A 23,257-nucleotide genomic window follows, 5' to 3' on the forward strand; every position below is an offset into this window, starting at 1 on the left:
TAGGTTTCTGGGCTGATAATTCCAGTTAATCCAGCTATTGGCCTCATAGGCTAGTTATCTTATTGATGAGGGTTTGTAATGTCACCATGGTTGGGCATACAGCATACAGACTGGAAATGGGAATTGGTTAGAAGCATGGTTGTTATGGTTTCTCCTCCAGGTGTGTGTATTTCTCTTTCTCAGATGAACTGATATGTTGATGTGTGAAATGCAGCATGTTTCTGTGGTCATGAAGGCCCCAGTACATCTGAACTAGAGCTGGGCAAAATCCATATTGCGATACATTTCCTGAATTGATGCGATAACAATAAATAGAACAATACGTGTATTACATTAATGTGTACCACAGTAAAAAATAAAAAAAGATTTATGATCCTTTAAACTGCTACTAGTTTGTTAATGGGACAATTGATGGCTACAATCAATCACACATATTAGCAAACATATTTCATTTTAAACATTTCTCTAGTATAGGCTACTTGTCGCAATGAATGATATCAGCAAAATGTCTGCGATAAGTGATCAGTATGGTCAGTTTCAATAATTTTCCTTCTATCGTCCCAGCTCTAATCTGAACACTCATTGATTCTTTTCAAGGATTGTTTATAAACACAAAGAACAAAGTCAATATCTATTTTTCTCTGGTTGCCTAGTGATCGCACAAATAATTGTTTTGACACACATTCTGTATGTACAGTGCATTCAGAAATTATTCAGACCCGTTGACTTTTTCCACATTTTGTAACTTTACAGCCTTATTCTAAAATTGATTAAATCGTTTTTTATCCCCCTCATCAATCTACACACAATACCCCATAAAGACAAAGCAAAAACCGTTTTTTAGAATATCTGCACAAAAAAAAAAAAACTTTACTCAGTACTTTGCTGAAGCATCTTTGGCAGCGATTACAGCCTCGAGTCTTCTTGGGTAAGACGCTACAAGCTTGGCACACCTGTATTTGGGGAGTTTCTCCCATTCCTCTCTGCAGATCCTATCAAGCTCTGTCAGGTTCGATGGGGAGCGTCGCTGCACAGCTATTTTCAGGACTCTCCAGAGATGTTCAATCGGGTTCAAGTCCGGGCTCTGACTGGGCCACTCAAGGACATTCAGAGACTTGTCCCGAAGCCACTCCTGCGTTGTCTTGGCTGTGTGCTTAGGGTCGTTGTCCTGTTGGAAGGTGAACCTTTGTCCTAGTCTGAGATCTTGAGCACTCTGGAGCAGGTGTTCATCAAGGATCTCTCTGTACTTTGCTCCGTTCATCTTTCCCTCAATCCTGACTAGTCTCCCAGTCCCTGCCGCTGGAAAACTTCCCCATAGCATGATGCTGCCACCACCATGCTTCACCTTAGGGATGGTGCCAGGTTTCCTCCAGACATGACACTTGGCATTCAGGCCAAAGAGTTCAATCTTGGTTTCATCAGACCAGAGAATCTTGTTTCTCATAGTCTGAGAGTCTTTAGGTGCCTTTTGGCAAACTCCAAGCGGGCTGTCATGCCCTTTTACTGAGGAGTGGCTTCCGACTGGCCACTCCACCATAAAGGCCTGATTGGTGGAGTGCTGCAGAGATTGTTGTCCTTCTGGAAGGTTCTCCCTCACAGAGGAACTCTGGAGCTCTGTCAGAGTGACCATCAGGTTCTTGGTCACTTCCCTGACCAAGGCCCTTCTCCCCCGATTGCTCAGTTTGGCCGGGCGGGCAGCTCTAGGAAGAGTCTTGGTGGTTCCAAACTTCTTCCATTTAAGAATGATGGAGGCCACTGGTACCCTTCCCCAGATCTGTGCCTCGACACAATCCTGTCTCTGAGCTCTACGGACAATTCCTTCGACCTCATGGCTTTGTTTTTGCTCTGATATGCACTGTCAACTGTGGGACCTTATATAGTGTGCTTTTCCAAATCATGTCCAATCAATTGAATGTACCACAAGTGGACTCCAATCAAGTTGTAGAAACATCTCAAGGATGATCAATGGAAACAGGATGCACCTGAGCTCAATTTCGAGTCTCATAGCAAAGGGTCTGAATACGTATGTAAATAAGGTATTTCTGTTTTTTATTTTTAATACATTTGCAAAAAATTCTAAAAACCTTTTTTCATTTTGTCATTATGGGGTATTGTATGTAGATTGATGAGGATTTTTATTTATTTAATCCATTCTAGAATAACGCTGTAATGAAACAAAATGTGTAAAAAGTCAAGGGGGCTGAATACTTTCCGAATGCACTGTACAACCATTGCAATCACATTTCAAGACATTCACAGATGCTCTGTTGTATTGCCTTGTTCTATTCCGATATTGGAATTGCACAATATCAGTTTAAATTTTTCCAGCGGATGCATGAAGTGTTCTATATAAGGGAGGTGCTAAAGAGTGAACAGTCATCTGAATGAGAACACAGGAGGAGAACACAGTGTCCCTCTTAGAAAGGTCAGTGGTGCCTGCTTGGCTACTTGGTGGAGAGACGGAGAGAGGCAGAGAATCCATTCCTCAGCCCTGGTCTAATTAGCCACCCAGCACAGTGTCCAGCTCCTGACCCATACCAAGCCCCAGCCCAGCTATACCCAGGACCCAGACACTGTCTCTGTCTGGTCAAACACATGACCGGCTGGCTGGCTCCTCTCTGATAGTCTTTTAACAGGAGAGCAGATTCAGGTATTCTGCACATGTGCCTAATTACCCTCTGGCCACAGTCCAAATACATTATTCACAAGGCTTCCCTGGATCCACCCTGAAGAATTAATACAATACATTTGAATGACCTCCCCATTGGCAAAGCATCAAATACTCTATTTATTTTTCCTCAGACTTTCATGTTGCAGAGCAGGGGTTTTCAACCTTTTCTTGCCCAGGGAGCCCTGCCCAGGCAAACCGGCGACCCAGGGACCCCCATCATATGTTAGAAAAAAAATTAAATAATCACGTCTTGTCAGCTGAATAATAATAACAAGTACTGTAGAAGTAATCAACATTTAACAAAAATTATAGATTTGGTAGGAAGTTTCATTATTTTGACAGTTCATTGGAAGAGGAAACTCTAACATAGTCCATTAGCTAGAAAGGTAAAGGTATCTTGGCGGCATAGAGAAAATGTTGCTGTTGTAAAGCACATTTTCTGCAATTCTACCTATTTTTCATTGAACTGTTACAGTTTTAAAGGTAATTTCCAGCAATTTATGAATTTTGGCATGCTAATGCTGTGTTCCTCTGCTCAAAGATTCCACAAAATGAATGGGCATGTGCCCTGAATGCCAAGTTTTGGGAATTTTTCGATTCTCCTGACTGTCTAGCAAAACAAATATGAGATGTAGTATACAATATTACAGTTAAGCATCATTAAGCAGTCTCACAAAGTAAGGCATAGGGCGGTTGTAGTATCTGTCAGTCTGAGTAGGGGGAAGGTTCAGGTTGTGACTGGATCAGATAGATCTGCCACTGACATGGCCTGTCATCTGAGGCAGCCATTTGTTGTAATCCAGGGTACCCTCTGATCCGTCGTTTTCATCCCGCTATGTTTCGCTGCTAAAACAAGTTTTGTTAAGCTGATAAGATGAATACATTACTTAAATCTACTTTTGACTATGTTAACATTTCAAGCACATAAAAATCCATGTCATAAACGTTTCTATGCTTCGAAATAGCAAAGAAAACGTGTAAACTGAACATTAACTTACATTTCAGATCGCAAAGTGAGCTCCTATGCAGCTATTATCACTTCATTCATGTGCAAATCAATTCAATACATACATTGGCTCAGCTGGCTGGCATGTTTTTATTTAGAGCTTCCCTCCCCTCCCCTTGTCTTACACTAAAGTATGCTATTAGTCCTATTATGATCTCCCTTCCTCCACCACATGGCATAGGCATAGCTCAGTACTACAGGGTGTAGTACACGTGTGGTTAATATAATGAATATAGTTCATTCAATGAACACCCTGTGAACCAACCAGGCAATATTTAAACGTTGCTCTTTTTGTGGAACAGGTGTGTCATGAACTTGTTTATTTGATTGAATATACCCACATGGCAGTTATAGACTGAAATACATGGGTATAGGCTAACATCAACAATAAAAGACAAATTATTTGCGAAAATAGAAGTATGAATGACAAGTAAAGTACATTTACGTCATTTAGCAGACGCTCTTATCCAGAGCGACTTACAGTTAGTGCATACATTATTCTTTTTTATTTTCATACTGGCCCCCTGTGGGAATCGAACCCACAACCCTGGAGTTGCAAACACCATGCTCTACCAACTGAGCTACCTCCCTGCCATTCCCTCCCCTACCCTGGACGACGCTGGGCCAATTGTGCGCCACCACATTGGTCTCCCGGTTGCGGCCGGCTACAGCAGAGCCTGGATTCGAACCAGGATCTCTAGTGGCACAGCTAGCACTGCGATGCAGTGCCTTAGACCACTGCGCCACTCAGGAGGCTACATCATATGAGAGAAGGGGATCCTCAAAGAGTCTTGACAGAAGTAGGGTATGGGTGATATATATATTTTTTTCTGGCATGTGAGATAGAGAGGAGGTGGGTGCTACGGGTGGCTCTGCCTGTCACTTTCCTTCGACAAGCAGCCAGTCTCGGAAGGAGGACTTGAAGAGGGAGACTGCAAAGTCCAGGCACAGCTGCTCTCTTCGCTCTTGGAGTGTTTGCATCTGTCTATCGCACTGTGCCCAGGATGATATGGCAAACACAGTTTGTTAGTAGATTAGATTAAACAACATGACATTAACAGTAGCTGTAGATAATGTAATGAAAGTGGGATCTTGGAGGGCGGTTGGTCATGGAGGACATCCGGTGGATCCAGGTCTGGGAAAGGGATATGGTAGGCTTCTCGGAGCATGGCAGTACCCCTAGCCCCAGGAGAACAGGAGCAGAGTAATGGTGGAGGGGACAGAGGTGTAGAAGGATGCAGAAAGAAAACACTCAGGTTACAGGTAGATCAGGGGCACGTTCAGCAGGACACAATGTTTTGGAATGTTCAGATAGAAATATGTTATGTAGAACCAACATGGCTCTCCAACATGTAGAACATCCCAGTCACTGGAGGCAGTAGTAAGTACACTCACATACGCTGGGCTACAGTAGCTTCATCTTGCCCTCTGATAGGCTAGGTAGAATTGTCCCCATATTGCTTACACCTATCCAACCCGCTCAGGTCTACACAAGTGCATAGGGTGTAAGGGCTAGGGTTTGATTTGGGATTCAGGGATAGGTTCTTTCTCAATTTGTGTTTCTTCGATTCCTCACGTCCTCTCTCTTCGCCTCCTTTTCCAAAACGGATTGGAGGAGAATATCTGAGGTTCCTCGCCTCAAACATTCTCCTCAAATGCATTCTGAGGAGGCGAAGAGCGAGGATGCGAGTAAGACAAATAAAAAAGAGCTACATTTAAATTTATTTTATTTTATTTCACCTTTATTTAACAAGGTAAGCCAGTTGAGAACAAGTTCTCATTTACAACTGCGACCTGGCCAAGATAAAGCAAAGCAGTGCGATAAAAAACAACAACACAGAGTTACATATGGGGTAAACAAAACATAAAGTCAAAAATTTCAACAGAAAATATATATATACAGTGTGTGCAAATGTAGCAAGTTATGGAGGTAAGGCAATAAATAGGCCATAGTGCAAAATAATTACAATTTAGTATTAACACTGGAATGATAGATGTGCAAGAGATGATGTGCAAATAGAGATACTGGGGTGCAAATGAGCAAAATAAATAACAATATGGGGATGAGGTAGTTGGGTGGGCTAATTTCAGATGGGCTGTGTACAGGTGCAGTGATCGGTAAGGTGCTCTGACAACTGATGCTTAAAGTTAGTGAGGGAGATAAAAGAGTCTCCAGCTTCAGAGATTTTTGCTGTTCGTTCCAGTCATTGGCAGCAGAGAACTGGAAGGAATGGCAGCCAAAGGAGGTGTTGGCTTTGGGGATGACCAGTGAGATATACCTGCTGGAGCGCACACTACGGGTGGGTGTTGCTATTGTGACCAATGAGCTAAGATAAGGCAGGGATTTGCCTAGCAGTGATTTATAGATGACCTGGAGCCAGTGGGCTTGGCGACAAATATGTAGTGAGGACCAGCCAACGAGCGCGTACAGGTCACAGTGGTGGGTAGTATATGGGTCTTTGGTGACAAAACGGATGGCACTGTGATAGACTACATCCAATTTGCTGAGTAGAGTGGTGGAGGCTATTTTGTAAATGACATAGCCGAAGTCAAGGATCGGTAGGATAGTCAGTTTAACGAGGGCATGTTTGGCAGCATGAGTGAAGGAGGATTTGTTGCGAAATAGGAAGCCGATTCTAGATTTAACTTTGGATTGGAGATGCTTAATGTGAGTCTGGAAGGATAGTTTACAGTCTAACCAGACACCTAGGTATTTGTAGTTGTCCACATACTCTAGGTCAGACCCGCCGAGAGTAGTGATTCTAGTCGGGTGGGCGGGTGCCAGCAGCGTTCGATTGAAGAGCATGCATTTAGTTTTACTAGTGTTTAAGAGCAGTTGGAGGCTACGGAAGGAGTGTTGTATGGCATTGACGCTCGTTTGGAGGTTTGTTAACACAGTGTCCAATGAAGGGCCAGATGTATACAAAATGGTGTCGTCTGCGTAGAGGTGGATCTGAGAGTCACCAACAGCAAGAGCGACATCATTGATATACACAGAGAAAAGAGTCAGCCCGAGAATTGAACCATGTGGCACCCCCATAGAGACTGCCATAGGTCCAGACAACAGGCCCTCCGATTTGACACATTGAACTCTATCTGAGAAGTAGTTATGAACCAGGCAAGGAAGTCATTTCAGAAACCAAGGCTATTTAGTCTGCCAATAAGAATGCGGTGGTTGACAGAGTCGAAAGCCTTGGCCAGGTCGATGAAGACGGCTGCACAGTACTGTCTATTATCGATCGTGGTTATAATATCGTTTAGGACCTTGAGCGTGGCTGAGGTGCACCCATGACCAGCTCGGAAACTTGCATAGCGGAGAAGGTACGGTGGGATTCGAAATGGTCGGTGATCTGTTTGTTAACTTGGCTTTCAAAAACTTTCGAAAGGCAGGGCAGGATGGATATAGGTCTGTAACAGTCTAGAGTGTCACCCCCTTTGAAGAGGGGGATGACCGCGGCAGCTTTCCAATCTCTGGTGATCTCAGACGTTACGAAAGAGAGTTGGAACAGGCTAGTAATAGGGGTTGCGACAATTTCGGCTACTAATTTTAGAAATAAATGTTCCAGATTGTCTAGCCCAGATGATTTGTAGGGGTCCAGATTTTGAAGCTCTTTCAGAACATCAGCTGTCTGAATTTGTGTGAAGGAGAAGCGGGGGGGCATGGGCAAGTTGCAGCGGAGGGTGCAGAGCTGGTGGCTGGGGTAGTGGTAGCCAGGTGGAAAGCATGGCCAGCCGTAGCAAAATGCTTGTTGAAATTCTCGATTATTGTAGATTTATCGGTGGTGATAGTGTTTCCTAGCCTCAGTGCAGTGGGCAGCTGGGAGGAGGTGCTCTTATTCTCCATGGAATTTACAGTGTCCCAAAACTTTTTGGAGTTAGTGCTACAGGATGCAAATTTCTGTTTGAAAAAGCTAGCCTTTGCTTTCCTAACTGCTTGTGTATATTGGTTCCTAACTTCCCTGAAAAGTTGCATATCGCGGGGGCTATTCGATGCTAATGCAGTACGCCACAGGATGTTTTTGTGCTGGTCAAGGGCAGTCAAGTCTGAGGAGAACCAGGGGCTATATCTGTTCTTAGTTCTGCATTTTTTGAATGGGGCATGCTTATTTAAGATTGAGAGGAAAGCACTTTTAAAGAACAACCAGGCATCCTCTACTGACGGAATGAGATCGATATCCATCCAGGATACCTGGGCCAGGTCAATTAGGAAGGCCTGCTCGCTAAAGTGTTTTAGGGAGAGTTTGACAATGATGAGGGGTGGTCGTTTGACCGCGGACCCGTTACGGACGCAGGCAATAAGGCAGTGATCGCTGAGATCCTGATTGAAGACAGCGGAGGTGTATTTAGAGGGTAGGTTAGTCAGGATGATATCTATGAGGGTGCCTATGTTTACGGATTTAGGGTTGTACCTGGTAGGTTCCTTGATAATTTGTGTGAGATTGAGGGCATCTAGTTTGGATTGTAGGATGGCCGGGGTGTTAAGCATATCCCAGTCACCAAGCAGTACGAACTCTGAGGATAGATGGGGGGCAATCAATTCACATATGGTGTCCAGGGCACAGCTGGGGGCTGAGGAGGGTCTGTAGCAAGCGGCAACAGTGAGAGACTTATTTCTGGAAAGGTGGATTTTTAGAAGTAGGAGCTCAAACTGAAAATGTTGTAGTTGGGGATGGACATTTCTGAATTTTTGGTGGCCTTCCTAAGCCAGGATTCAGACACTGCTAGAACATCAGGGTTGGCGGAGTGTGCTAACGCAGTGAATAACTCAAACTTAGGAAGGAGGCTTCTGATGTTAACATGCAAAAAGCCAAGGCTTTTACGGTTACAGAAGTCAACAAATGATAGCGCCTGGGGAGTAGGAGTGATACTGGGGGCTGCAGGGCCTGGGTTAACCTCTACATCACAAGAGGAACAGAGGAGGACTAGAATAAGGATACGGCTAAAGGCTTTAAGAACTGGTCTTCTAGTGCGTTGGGTACAGAGAATAAAAGGGGCAGATTTCCGGGCATTGTAGAATAGATTCAGGGCATTATGTACAGACAAGGATATGGAAGGATATGAGTACAGTGGAGGTAAACCAAAGCATTGGGTAACAATGAAAGAGATAGCATCACTGGAGGCACCGATTGAGCCAGTCTCCGCATGTATGGGGACTGTTGACACACACATTTCATGCTGCAGGAGAATGAGGAAAAACTCCTGTGCACATGCGCAGATGCTTACCATTATCTGTATGGGTGCTGACAAGTGCAGCCATTTGCTTTTCCCTCACTTTGCAATATCTCACACTACAGTTTGTGGTCATGTCATATCACTGAGTCTGCATTTAAGTATATGCAAAATGTATATAAACACATGCATTCACTCACTCATTTATATAATAAATAATAATAATATGCCATTTAGCAGACGCTTTTATCCAAAGCGACTTACAGTCATGCGTGCATACATTTTTGTGTATGGGTGGTCCCGGGGATCGAACCCACTACCTTGGCGTTACAAGCGCCGTGCTCTACCAGCTGAGCTACAGAGGACCACATCAGGAGATGACTGCAGAATTTGGCAAGTTCTAGCAATGGCCCTAATGACTGACGCTAATTGAATCCCATTGTGACATTTGGCATGACAGGCCCGCCTAAGAATTTTCACTCCAATGACTGTACTTTCTTCCATATTAAGGAAATAGTTTGAGATTTTGGCAATGAAGCCATTTATCTACTTCCCTAAAGTCAGATGAACAGGAACAGCTAGCATAGTTAGCATTGGCTTGTGAAACTACCTCGAACTTACTTCATACTGGACACAGAGACATAATAATGGTATCTACAGTGGTATTCTGATGCACCTAGCGATATTCATAAAATGTATAATTTTTCACACAAATAATCCCCAAAATAATTTGTCCCAAAACATTTTACAAAATGTGCAGACCCCCTGCAGTACCTCAGTGGACCCCAGTTCCAAGAAATCCCTGTACTAGAGTAATAACATGTGGCACAGATATTCCCTCATTGTCTTCATCATTTATATCTGTCCTTGTAGTTTTATACAGTTATTAGTCAAGCCAAAGATTATGGAAGATTGACAACTGGTCGGCATTCCCATCTCAAATGTTGTCTGCAAATTACATCGAAGCATTGTGAGACGACAGGGTATTCCAGCTATTGTCTGGTTTGCATGTTCACTACAGTATTTTTCAAACAATCTACACACATTTACAAATCATTCAGTGAAATGAATTGTCCGAGTATGGGGAGCAGCTAGAACATCCCACTCCGCCTTTCTCTCTCTGGGTTTGCTAGCCTCAGCTTGGCAGAGATGAAGTTAGTGCATGTTGTGCATTCAGAGCATACAGTATCTCTTATTGTTATGATGACCCCCCTCAGCAGTCTGATGATGATGTAGCAGCATCTCTGTTTTGTTTTTTAGTTGGTCTCTGTTGGTCTCACTTCATAAACATGGACACCTGGACCTATGTCCTTTAGAAAGCCAAACTACATCAGCTCTGAGTTGAAGGGATCGATTTACATGAATTGAAATGCCAATGCAATCATGTGCTTATACAGGGGGGATTAGAATTGACTCGAGTGAATTGATGCAGTTTGAAGCTCCAATGGGTTTTTGATGAGAGGGAATTTAAATTAATGGAAGTACAGCCAGCCCTCTCGCAGAGCAGAGCTGTGTTTTTGAGACTGTTTCACATGTCTCTTTGATGTGTGCCCCCTCTGCATTGAGAGAACCATTTCTGCTGTCTGATATGTTATGACATGTTCTAGGTGTGAGATCTCTCTGTTAGGCTGTGTGGCTGCGTGTCTGTGTGCGTTTGTGCCTCCGTGCTGGTATGTGTGTGTCTTCACACTTGTCCTCTATACCAAATTGTCTGACCTTCATAAGTAAAACATCAGAAAATACCAGGGCAACACAGTGCACTGTCAGTTAGCCAATAAAAGACACACTGTACTTACAGTAAATCTATCATGCATGAGCGGCGAAGGCTTCTTAGATCCTTGTAGAACTACACTGCCTTTGTTTTGCCTGCTGCTGTAGCAGAGGGAAGCTCTGCAGTTGACACTCCAAATTGCATCTGCGGCACGCCTCATGGCTGTTGATTTGAATATAATTAAGTTTCCCTCCTCTGCAATGAAGGGATATTTTTTTTATCTCCCCCTGACACACTTGTTGGGAAGAAGGGCGGAGGAGGATGCCATGGGTGTGTTGAGGGGGTATAAAAATTCTAATCTTATTTGCATTCGGTGTAACTGGAAGCATTACTCTTCCCACCAACTACATCTAATGCATTGCAGTAAGATCCGTTTTTTTTGTGTTTTTATGTAAGCTGTCATATATAAATGATGTTTTTTGATGCAGGCATCTTGTTACTTTAGTCATGCTTTCTATTACAGATGAGCAACCCACAAGTGGATGAATAATGCAGCACCTATGGCTGCAACATGTCTGCTCTATTGAGTGCAGTTGCAGCATTACCTTACTCAGGAACTCCTCTCCTCTGAGGTCTAAACGCTTTTCACTATCTGTTCTATGTCGTCCCTCTCTCTCCAGGAGAATGAGCTTCAAGATGTTCTCCAGGAGAAGAAGCACTTGAGTCGCCACTTGTTCAACAATAGCCAGAACACAGTCCAATATGAACAGGTAGGTAGTGTAGGAGAGAGAGCCACACTAAGCTGCTGTGGTTTATGACTACATAATTAAACCCTTCCCTTATCTGCACACACTGTCTTTGGGGTTCACTCCATTTTCACTCTGCCCTCCCCCTCTCTCTTCTTATATACAGTGAGGGAAAAAAGTATTTGATCCCCTGCTGATTTTGTACGTTTGCCCACTGACAAAGAAATGATCAGTCTATAATATTTTTTTTTATAGGTTTATTTGAACAGTGAGAGACAGAATAACAACAAAAAAATCCAGAAAAACGCATGTCAAAAATGTTATAAATTGATTTGCATTTTAATGAGGGAAATAAGTATTTGACCCCCTCTCAATCAGAAAGATTTCTGGCTCCCAGGTGTCTTTTATACAGGTAACGAGCTGAGATTAGGAGCACAATCTTAAATGGGGTGCTCCTAATCTCAGCTTGTTACCTGTATAAAAGACACATGTCCACAGAAGCAATCAATCAATCAGATTCCAAACACTCCACCATGGCCAAGACCAAAGAGCTCTTCAAGGATGTCAGGGACAAGATTATAGACCTACACAAGGCTGGAATGGGCTACAAGACCATCGCCAAGCAGCTTGGTGAGAAGGTGACAACAGTTGGTGCGATTATTCACAAATGGAAGAAACACAAAATAACTGTCAATCTCCCTCTGCCTGGGGCTCCATGCAAGATCTCACCTCGTGGAGTTGCAATGATCATGAGAACAGTGAGGAATCAGCCCAGAACTACACGGGAGGATCTTGTCAATGATCTCAAGGCAGCTTGGACCATAGTCACCAAGAAATCAATTGGTAACACACTACGCCGTGAAGGACTGAAATCCTGCAGCGCCCGCAAGGTTCCCCTGCTCAAGAAAGCACATATACAGGCCCATCTGAAGTTTGCCAATGAACATCTGAATGATTCAGAGGAGAACTGGGTGAAAGTGTTGTGGTCAGATGAGACCAAAATCGAGCTCTTTGGCATCAACTCAACTTGCCGTGTTTGAAGGAGGAGGAATGCTGCCTATGACCCCAAGAACACCATCCCCACGTCAAACATGGAGGTGGAAACATTATGCTTTGGGGGTGTTTTTCTGCTAAGGGGACAGGACAACTTCACAGCATCAAAGAGACGATGGACGGGGCCATGTACCGTCAAATCTTGGGTGAGAACCTCCTTCCCTCAGCCAGGGCATTGAAAATGGGTCGTGGATGGGTATTCCAGCATGACAATGACCCAAAACACACGGCCAAGGCAACAAAGGAGTGGCTCAAGAAGTAGCACATTAAGGTCCTGGAGTGGCCTAGCCAGTCACCAGACCTTAATCCCATAGAAAATCTGTGGAGGGAGCTGAAGGTTCGAGTTGCCAAACGTCAGCCTCGGAAACTTAATGACTTGGAGAAGATCAGCAAAGTGGAGTGGGACAAAATCCCTCCTGAGATGTGTGCAAACCTGGTGGCCAACTACAAGAAACGTCTGACCTCTGTGATTGCCAACAAGGGTTTTGCCACCAAGTACTAAGTCATGTTTTGCAGAGGGGTCAAATACTTATTTCCCTCATTAAAATGCAAATCAATTTATAACATTTTTGACATTAGTTTTTCTGGATTTTTTTGTTGTTATTCTGTCTCTCACTGTTCAAATAAACCTACCATTAAAATTATAGACTGATCATTTCTTTGTCAGTGGGCAAACGTACAAAATCAGCAGGGGATCAAATACTTTTTTCCCTCACTGTATACTGAACAAAAATATAAACGCAACATGTTTCATGAGCTGAAATCTAATATCCCAGAAATGTTCCATACGCACGAAAAGCTTATTGCTCTCAAAATTTGTTTACATCTCTGTTAGTGAGCATTTCTCCTTTGCCAAGATAATCCATCCACCTGACAGGTGTGGCATATCAAGAAGCTGATTAAACAGCATGATCATTACACAGGTGCACCTTGTGCTGGGGACAATAAAAAGCCACTCTAAAATGTACAGTTTTGTGACACAACCCAATGCCACAGATTTGCCACAGTTTTGAGGGAGCATGCAATTGGCATGCTGACTGCAGGATAGTGCACCAGAGCTGTTGCCAGAGAATTGAATGTTCATTTCTCTACCATAAGCCACCTCCAACGTCGTTTTAGAGAATTTGGCAGTACATCCAACCGGCCTCACAACCACAGACCACGTGTAATCACGCCAGCCCAGGACCTCCACATCCGGCTTCTTCACCTGCAGGCCCAGCCACCCGGACAGCTGATGAAACTGAGGAGTATTTCTGTCTGTAATAAAACCCTTTTGTAGGGAAAAACTCATTCTGATTGGCTGGGCCTGGCTCCCCAGTGGGTGGGCCTGGCTCCCAAGCTGGTGGACCCACCCATGGCTGCGCCCCTGCCCAGTCATGTGAAATCCATAGATTAAGGCCTAATTAATTATTTTCAATTGACTGATTTCCTTATATGAACTGTAACTCAGTAAAATCGTTGAAATTGTTGCTTGTTGTGTTTATATTTTTGTTCAGTATAGATAAATGTGTTTATCTTCATTAAAGGAAAAATCCACTCAAAACTATATTTTTGTATTTTTGTAATTAGTCCACCATTAATACAGTCCACAAATGTTTTGCATGTCAGCAGTCAAGTTTTCAAGATATTGGACTTCAAAGAAGCAAAGTGACACTTGCCACATCATCATGATGATTTACATTTACGTCATTTAGCAGACGCTCTTATCCAGAGCGACTTACATGAGCAATTAGGGTTAAGTGCCTTGCTCAAGGGCACATCGGCAGATTTTTCACCTAGTCGGCTCGGGGATTAGAACCAGCGACCTTTCGATTACTGGCACAATGATGTAAGTGAAACTTCCTATATCTTGAAAACAAGGCTGCTGACATAAAAAACATTTTGGGACTGTATCAACAGTGGACTAATGAAAAAATGAAAAAATTTCATTTTTTTAGTGGATTTTTCCTTTAAGCGCAGTGCTGATGTTGAAGCTGCTAGTGTCTCCAGCCTTATCTGGATCATGGCTAGAACCCTGAGCCTCTGATTGTATTATCACCTTTCTGTTGGCCCCTCACACCTCACAGGCCTTCCTTCCTGCCCAACTGATAACACCAAGACAAGGGAAATCATCAGATCACGCTAGGAAGCATAAGACCTCTGCATCGACACAAAGGCTATTTCCTGGGGGAGTTGATTGGCAGGTATAGTGAGGGAAAAAAGTATTTGATCCCCTGCTGATTTTGTACGTTTGCCCACTGACAACGAAATGATCAGTCTATAATTTTAATGGTAGGTTTATTTGAACAGTGAGAGACAGAATAACAACAAAAAAATCCAAAAAAACGCATGTCAAAAATGTTATAAATTGATTTGCATTTTAATGAGGGAAATAAGTATTTGACCTCTTCTCAATCAGAAAGAGTTCTGGCTCCCAGGTGTCTTTTATACAGGTAACGAGCTGAGATTAGGAGCACAATCTTAAAGGGAGTGCTCCTAATCTCAGCTTGTTACCTGTATAAAAGACACCTGCCACAGAAGCAATCAATCAATCAGATTCCAAACTCTCCACCATGGCCAAGACCAAAGAGCTCTCCAAAGATGTCAGGGACAAGATTTTAGACCTACACAAGGCTGGAATGGGCTACAAGACCATCGCCAAGCAGCTTGGTGAGAAGGTGACAACAGTTGGTGCGATTATTCGCAAATGGAAGAAACACAAAAGAACTGTCAATCTCCCTCGGCCTGGGGCTCCATGCAAGATCTCACCTCGTGGAGTTGCAATGATCATGAGAACGGTGAGGAATCATCCCAGAACTACACGGGAGGATCTTGTCAATAATCTCAAGGCAGCTGGGACCATAGTCACCAAGAAAACAATTGGTAACACACTACGCCGTAAAGGACTGAAATCCTGCAGCGCCCACAAGGTCCCCCTGCTCAAGAAAGCACATATACAGGCCCGTCTGAAGTTTGCCAATTAACATCTGAATGATTCAGAGGAGAACTGGGTGAAAGTGTTGTGGTCAGATGAGACCAAAATCGAGCTCTTTGGCATCAACTCAACTCACCGTGTTTGGAGGAGGAGGAATGCTGCCTATGACTCCAAGAACACCATCCCCACCGTCAAACATGGAGGTGGAAAAATTACGCTTTGGGGGTGTTTTTCTGCTAAGGGGACAGGACAACTTCACCGCATCAAAGGGACGATGGACGGGGCCATGTACCGTCAAATCTTGGGTGAGAACCTCCTTCCCTCAGCCAGGGCATTGCAAATGGGTCGTGGATGGGTATTCCAACATGACAATGACCCAAAACACACGGCCAAGGCAACAAAGGAGTGGCTCAAGAAGTAGCACATTAAGGTCCTGGAGTGGCCTAGCCAGTCACCAGACCTTAATCCCATAGAAAATCTGTGGAGGGAGCTGAAGGTTCGAGTTGCCAAATGTCAGCCTCAAAACCTTAATGACTTGGAGAAGATCTGCAAAGAGGAGTGGGACAAAAACCCTCCTGAGATGTGTGCAAACCTGGTGGCCAACTACAAGAAACATCTGACCTCTGTGATTGCCAACAAGGGTTTTGCCACCAAGTACTAAGTCATGTTTTGCAGAGGGGTCAAATACTTATTTCCCTCATTAAAATGCAAATCAATTTATAACATTTTTGACATTCGTTTTTCTGGATTTTGTTGTTGTTATTCTGTCTCTCACTGTTCAAATAAACCTACCATTAAAATTATAGACTGATCATGTCTTTGTCAGTGGGCAAACGTACAAAATCAGCAGGGGATCAAATACCTTTTTCCCTCACTGTAGCTGCTGGGAGTCAAGGGAGTTCAGGAGGGGCAGGATGTGAACAGAGGGATGCTGGCTATTGATGTCTTATCAGGACACCGGTTTTTGCCCAGTGTGTTGATTCATTCAACTCTGTTTCCTTGTTTGACAACAACTGAGCAAATGCATAGATACAGTAGTTGATCCCAGACCCAGTTTAATGCTACAGTACACATCTATGACAGTGAGAACATGTTGTTCTGTTACTCCCCCATTATTATACTGTAGCTGTCAACCAGCCAGCCCTCCTGTCCGCCCATTAAGCACTCCGGCCTGTACCCTGATATCTCCTCCCTTAGAGCAGAGGTGCATGTGTGTTCTGTTTGTCTCACTGTGGTTCTCTGTGTTGTGTTCTGTGTGTGCAGGTGAAGTCAGAGTATGCGCAGCTCAAAGAGACCCTCGGTGCTGTGACTCAGGAGAGAGATTCAGCCCTACGGGAGAAGACCCAGCTCCAAGGCAAACTGGAGAACCTAGAGCAGGTGCTAAAGGTGAGTCTGGAGACATACTGTAGATAACCTTACCTTATGTCTACTGTATGTTTACTGTATGTCTGTGTACTCCTGTGAATAATGAGAATCCTAGCCCAAGCTCAGGTTCCTTTACATAGCCTGATTCTCTGCCAGCCTTTACCCTTTCATCACTACCCACCACTCTATCTTCCTCTCCTCTCTCTCTCTCTCTCTCTCTCTAATATCCCTGACCTATCTGTTGCCTTCCAGTGCCGATGTGGGAGGAAGCTTAACCAGAAGCTGTGAAAGACTAGGAAACTTGGATCAGTCTGTCCTCCCCCCTCTTACCCTGGCCCCATCCCCTCCCTCCCCTCCATCCCCTCTCTCCCCTGCTAGATTGATCAGGTATCACTGCTGTGCCCATCTGTATGGGGAGCAGCCCACTGTAGCCCCATTTTGAATGCTTTTCTCCACCCCAGTGGCCATGCTAGCTCTCCTTATTTCTCTGGGCTGCTTTCCTATGACACGAATGAGCACCTGGCTGGGACCAGTCCAGCGCACTGTGGAATGTGGATGTGCATGACGAGGCGAGTCTATGGGTTCAGTGGGTATGTGGGACCAGGGGGGTTAGAGAGCTGGGGTAGAGATCACTGTTCATGATGACAATGTCACACACAGGCTTGATGAAATGAATTAACCTAGGGGATAGATGGGTTGTTCCATGAAATAAGTGCCTTTTCCATCCCTTTAATATTTTAAGTAGAACTTGTGCAGCAATATTGATTTTTAAAAGCCTGTTATATTAAAGGAAGTGCCCTTTAATATAGACCACATGGATAATTTAATAAATCAGATTTTTTATATGAATAAAGACTTGCTAAAGTGCCAAAATGCATCATTTTGACATGTCCCTCTGTGCACACTCTGTGACTTGATTTTTACCCACTTTCCCCCAAAATGTCTCCAAGTTTTCACCATTATTGTAAAGCCCTAGTTATTTTGTTGCTTTGACAAATTCATTTCTGAAGATTATTATTTGTTTCATGTGATTTAGTGATTCATAAAAAATAGAAAATAAACTATCCCTCATTTTAAAGTCAACGCTGTTACGTGAACTGAACTCTCGTTTTAATACGGTGAAACTATTTTACTATTTGAAATATTTTTTCAACAGAAACATTGGACATCTAATAGTCAAGTCATAGTGTAAAAGCGTGTGAGCTGGTTCTACTCTTTTTGGCCATTTTCTGGTGTTTTGTGATGGAAAACTAAGTGGGTCAAGCATAACACGTCAACACTGTTACCCATAGACAGATAGGCTAGAATGTTTGAACAACTTCATATGTTTTCCAAAACTTAAATTGCCCCTCCCTGTTGTACACAACAAGCTTCCATTTCCCCTGTCACAAGGATTTATGGCTGATTTAATAGGAAATCATCAACCCTGTTACGATCAACCCTGTTACTTTATTTGGCACTTAATAGGCACTTACTATAGTCTTTTTTGTATTTTATTAAGTTGAACATGTGCCCTTTGTGACAGAATGTTAAAATTAAGTGAAATCAAACTTTTTTCTTCACCAAGTTACACATCTCAAAAGGCAACGAATTGGTGGAATGATCCAGATGTATATCAGACGACATGAAAATGTCCTTTGCTTTCTCCCCCCAACAACTCTGATTCTTCACATTTAAATGAAAGCAATAAGATGACTGGATGGCACTTTGACATAACGGTTGAGGAAGGCCTTGCATTAAGCCTTTGTTTTGTTTGGCTTCTTTTGTTGTAATGGATGACCACAGATAAGTGAGCATGCCTTGGAGTTTGCTAACCCTTTTCATGTAACTAAAAACCATGTATTGATCATGCAAACACAACATTGCCGAGGACAGCTCTTCTGTAATGAGACTTCAAAAACAGGTATTGTGTTACCCAAGGGGGCAGCAAACTTTAAATGGTTGATTGATGATTGGTTGATCATGCACAGCAAAGCTTCTCCAGTTCTCGTCCTTAAGCTCTATTCAAATATACATTATAGTATGGATTTGGAAGTTCATATCCAAGATTTGGGAGGTACACCTTAACTTGCTCTCTCTAAGTTAGATAATTTGATACAAACTGTAAATTGACATTGGTTGTTGACATTGGTCACATTGGTGTTTTGACATACTAACGTCTGCCTAAAGTGTGTAAGACTTGGAGGTCCTGTAAAGTGTCAACAAGCTCAATATTTGTAACGTATAAGCCAGGAGTTTGTTGAGGACAGAGGACTGGAGACTTGTGGTAGTCCTGATGTCATGGGTTTTTAGTTCTACTAACAGCAGCCCTTTCTATGCCTCCCACCACCCACCACCCTCCGCCCCCACCCCCACACCCCTCCCCCCACACCCTCTGCGGACAGCATATGCGTGAGGCTGCAGAGCGGAGGCAGCAGCTAGAGTTGGAGCATGAGCAAGCCTTGGCTGTACTCAATGCAAAGCAGCAGGAGATTGACCTTCTGCAGAAGGTAAGGCACACCGGGTCACCATGCCATTGCTAGCTGCACAGGGAGGGGGCAACCTATCTTGTTAGCCCAGCCCAGTGCTGGGTCAGAGGTCAAATAGCTTTGTGTTGAGCACTACTACAGCTACAGAGTATCCTCTTAAATCCCTTCCTTCAGCTGTCTGTCTGTCAGCCCCCCCCCGGGGGGGGGGGGGGGGGTGGAGGGGGAGAGAGAGAGAGAGAGAGAGAGAGAGAGAGAGAGAGAGAGAGATAACTCAGTAACAGGCTATTATATTACTCTGCTATGGGGAGCAGTTTAGCACAGTGAAAACTTAGATCAGACTTGACGTTTTTTGGTGGCTTGCTAAAAGGCTGGCCCGGATGACTTGACGTTTTACCTGCCTCCTCTGAGGAGAGGAGCTGACGTCAAGCAAGCGCAGATATTACAGGAGAGTGTGAACGTGATATGAAGTGTTATATAAACACCTCATCTGTAACCTCATCTGTCATATAAACACCCTTTCTCTCGTTCTCGTTCTCTCACACTCTCTCTCTCTCTCTCTCTCTCTCTCTCAATTCAATTTTCAATTTAAGGGCTTTATTGGCATGGGAAACGTGTGTTAACATTGCCAAAGCAAGTGAAGTAGATGGTAAACAAAAGTGAAATAAACAATAAATATTAACAGTAAACATTACAAATAGTTAAAGTACAAATGGGAAAATAAATAAACATAAATATGGGTTGTATTTACAATGGTGTTTGTTCTTCACTGGTTGCCCTTTTCTTCTGGCAACAGGTCACAAATCTTGCAGCTGTGATGGCACAATGTGGTTTTTCACCCAGTAGATAAGGGAGTTTATCAAAATTGGGTTTGTTTTCGAATTCTTTGTGGATCGCTGTAATCTGAGGGAAATATGTGTCTCTAATATGGTCATACATTTAGCAGGAGGTTAGGAAGTGCAGCTCAGTTCCCACCTCATTTTGTGGGCAGTGTGCACATAGCCTGTCTTCTCTTGAGAGCCAGGTCTGCCTACGGCGGCCTTTCTCAATAGCAAGGCTATGCTCACTGAGTCTGTACATAGTCAAAGCTTTCCTTAAGTTTGGGTCAGTCACAGTGGTCAGGTATTCTGCCACTGTGTACTCTCTGTTTAGGGCCAAATAGCATTCTAGTTTGCTCTGTTTTTTTGTTTGTTCTTTCCAATGTGTCAATTAATTCTCTTTTTGTTTTCTCGTGATTTGGTTGGGTCTAATTGTGTTGTTGTTGTTGTTGTCCTGGGGCTGTGTGGGGTCTGTTTGTGTTTGTGAACAGAGCCCCAGGACAAGCTTACTTAGGGGACTCTTCTCCAAGTTCATCTCTCTGTAGGTGATGGCTTTGTTATGGAAGGTTTGGGAATTGCTTCCTTTTAAGTGGTTATAGAATTTAACTGCTCTTTTCTGGATTTTGATAATTAGCGGGTATTGGCCTAATTCTGCTCTGCATGCATTATTTGGTGTTTTACATTGTACACGGAGGATGTTTTTGCAGAATTCTGCATGCAGAGTCTCAATTTGGTGTTTGTCCCATTTTGTGAATTCTTGGTTGGTGAGCGGACCCCAGACCTCAGAACCATAAACGGCAATGGGTTCTATAACTGATTCAAGTATTTTTAGCAAGATCCTAATTGGTATGTCAAATTTTATGTTCCTTTTGATGGCATGGAAGGCCCTTCTTGCCTTGTCTCTCAGATCGTTCACAGCTTTGTGGAAGTTACCTGTGGCACTGATGTTTAGGCCGAGGTATGTATAGTTTTTTGTGTGCTCTAGAGCAACGGTGTCTAGATGGAATTTGTATTCAGATGTATATCAGACGACATGAAAATAATTCAGGAGGTTAGGAAGTGCAGCTCAGTGGCGCAGTGGTCTAAGGCACTGCATCGCAGTGCTAGCTGTGCCACTAGAGATCCTGGTTCGAATCCAGGCTCTGTCGTAGCCGGCCGCAACCGGGAGACCCATGGGGCGGCGCACAATTGGCCCAGCGTCATCCAGGGTAGGGGAGGGAATGGCCGGCAGGGATGTAGATCAGTTGGTAGAGCATGGCGTTTGCAACGCCAGCGTTGTGGGTTCGATTCCCACGGGGGGCTAGTATGAAAAAATAAAAGTAATGTATGCACTCACTAACTGTAAGTCGCTCTGGATAAGAGCGTCTGCTAAATAATGTAAATGTATTTGTGGTCCTGTCAACTGGACCTTTTTTGGAACACCATTATTTTTGTCTTACTGAGATTTACTGTCAGGGCCCAGGTTTGACAGAATCTGTGCAGAAGATCTAGGTGCTGCTGTAGGCCCTCCTTGGTTGGTGACAGAAGCACCAGATCATCAGCAAACAGAAGACATTTGACTTCAGATTCTAGTAGGGTGAGGCCAGGTGCTGCAGACTGTTCTAGTGCCCTCGCCAATTCGTTGATATATATGTTGAAGAGGGTGGGGCTTAAACTGCATCCCTGTCTCACCCCACGGCCCTGTGGAAAGAAATGTGTGTGTTTTTTGCCAATTTTAACCGCACACTTGTTGTTTGTGTACATGGATTTTATAATGTCGTATGTTTTTCCCCCAACCCCACTTTCCATCAATTTGTATAGCAGACCCTCATGCCAAATTGAGTCAAAAGCTTTTTTGAAATCAACAAAGCATGAGAAGACTTTGCCTTTGTTTGTCAATTAGGGTGTGCAGGGTGAATACGTGGTCTGTCGTACGGTAATTTGGTAAAAAGCCAATTTGACATTTGCTCAGTACATTGTTTTCACTGAGGAAATGAACTAGTCTGCTGTTAATGATAATGCAGAGGATTTTCCCAAGGTTGCTGTTGACGCATATCCCACGGTAGTTATTGGGGTCAAATTTGTCTCCACTTTTGTGGATTGGGGTGATCAGTCCTTGGTTCCAAATATTGGGGAAGATGCCAGAGCCAAGGATGATGTTAAAGAGTTTAAGTATAGCTAATTGAAATTTGTGGTCTGTATATTTTATCATTTCATTGAGGATACCATCAACACCACAGGACTTTTTGGGTTGGAGTGTTTGTATTTTGTCCTGTAGTTCATTCAATGTAATTGGAGAATCCAGTGGGTTCTGGTAGTCTTTAATAGTTGATTCTAAGATTTGCATTTGATCATGTATATTTTTTTGCTGTTTGTTCTCTGTTATAGGGCCAAAAAGATTGGAGAAGTGGTTTACCCATACATCTCCGTTTTGGATAGATAGCTCTTCGTGTTGTTGTTTGTTTAGTGTTTTCCAATTTTCCCAAAAGTGGTTAGAGTCTATGGATTCTTCAATTACATTGAGCTGATTTCTGACATGCTGTTCCTTCTTTTTCCGTAGTGTATTTCTGTATTGTTTTAGTGATTCACCATAGTGAAGGCGTAGGCTCAGGTTTTCTGGGTCTCTATGTTTTTGGTTGGATAGGTTTCTCAATTTCTTTCTTAGGTTTTTGCATTCTTCATCAAACCATTTATTACTGTTATTACTTTTCTTTGGTTTTCTGTTAGAGATTTTTAGATTTGATAGGGAAGCTGAGAGGTCAAATATACTGTTTAGGTTTTCTACTGCCAAGTTTACACCTTCACTATTACAGTGGAACGTGTTTTTTGGTAGGTTTCAACACTACTTTCCTTCCATCTATAGCATTTCTTAATATTATTCAGTTCCTTTGGCTTTGATGCCTCATGATTGAGTATTGCTCTGTTCAAGTAGACTGATTTTGCTGTGGTCTGATAGGGGTGTCAGTGGGCTGACTGTGAACGCTCTGAGAGTTGTGGTCAGTGATAAAATAGTCTACAGTACTACTGCCAAGAGATGAGCTATAGGTGTACCTACCATAGGAGTCCCCTCGAAGCCTACCATTGACTATGTACATACCCAGTGTGCGACAGAGCTGCAGGAGTCATGACCCGTTTTTGTTGGTTATGTTGTCGTAGTTGTGCCTAGGGGGGCATATGGGGGAGGGAATGCTGTCACCTCCAGGTAGGTGTTTGTCCCCCTGTGTGCTGAGGGTGTCAGGTTCTTGTCCAGTTCTGGCATTTAGGTCGCCACAGACTAGTACATGTCCCTGGGTCTGGAAATGATTGATTTCCCCCTCCAGGATGGAGAAACTGTCTTCATTAAAGTATGGGGATTCTAGT

General features: G+C 43.5%; 1 protein-coding gene across 1 annotated transcript in view; it reads left to right on the plus strand.

The window, feature by feature from the left end:
* rimbp2b (RIMS binding protein 2b) overlaps positions 1-23,257 on the plus strand; it is a gene marked incomplete at its 3' end in the record, with an annotated part of 123,389 nt that overhangs the window by 61,222 nt on the left and 38,910 nt on the right. Inside the window, exons 3-5 of the mRNA XM_084180820.1 lie at positions 11,238-11,327; positions 16,534-16,656; positions 19,020-19,124. Of these exons, the coding sequence (XP_084036946.1) occupies positions 19,023-19,124 (102 nt within the window). The 5' untranslated portion in view covers positions 11,238-11,327; positions 16,534-16,656; positions 19,020-19,022. The remainder of the gene's footprint in view (positions 1-11,237; positions 11,328-16,533; positions 16,657-19,019; positions 19,125-23,257) is intronic.

This window comes from Coregonus lavaretus, assembly GCF_964263955.1.
Source record: "Coregonus lavaretus genome assembly, chromosome: 17".
Lineage (NCBI taxonomy): Eukaryota > Metazoa > Chordata > Actinopteri > Salmoniformes > Salmonidae > Coregonus > Coregonus lavaretus.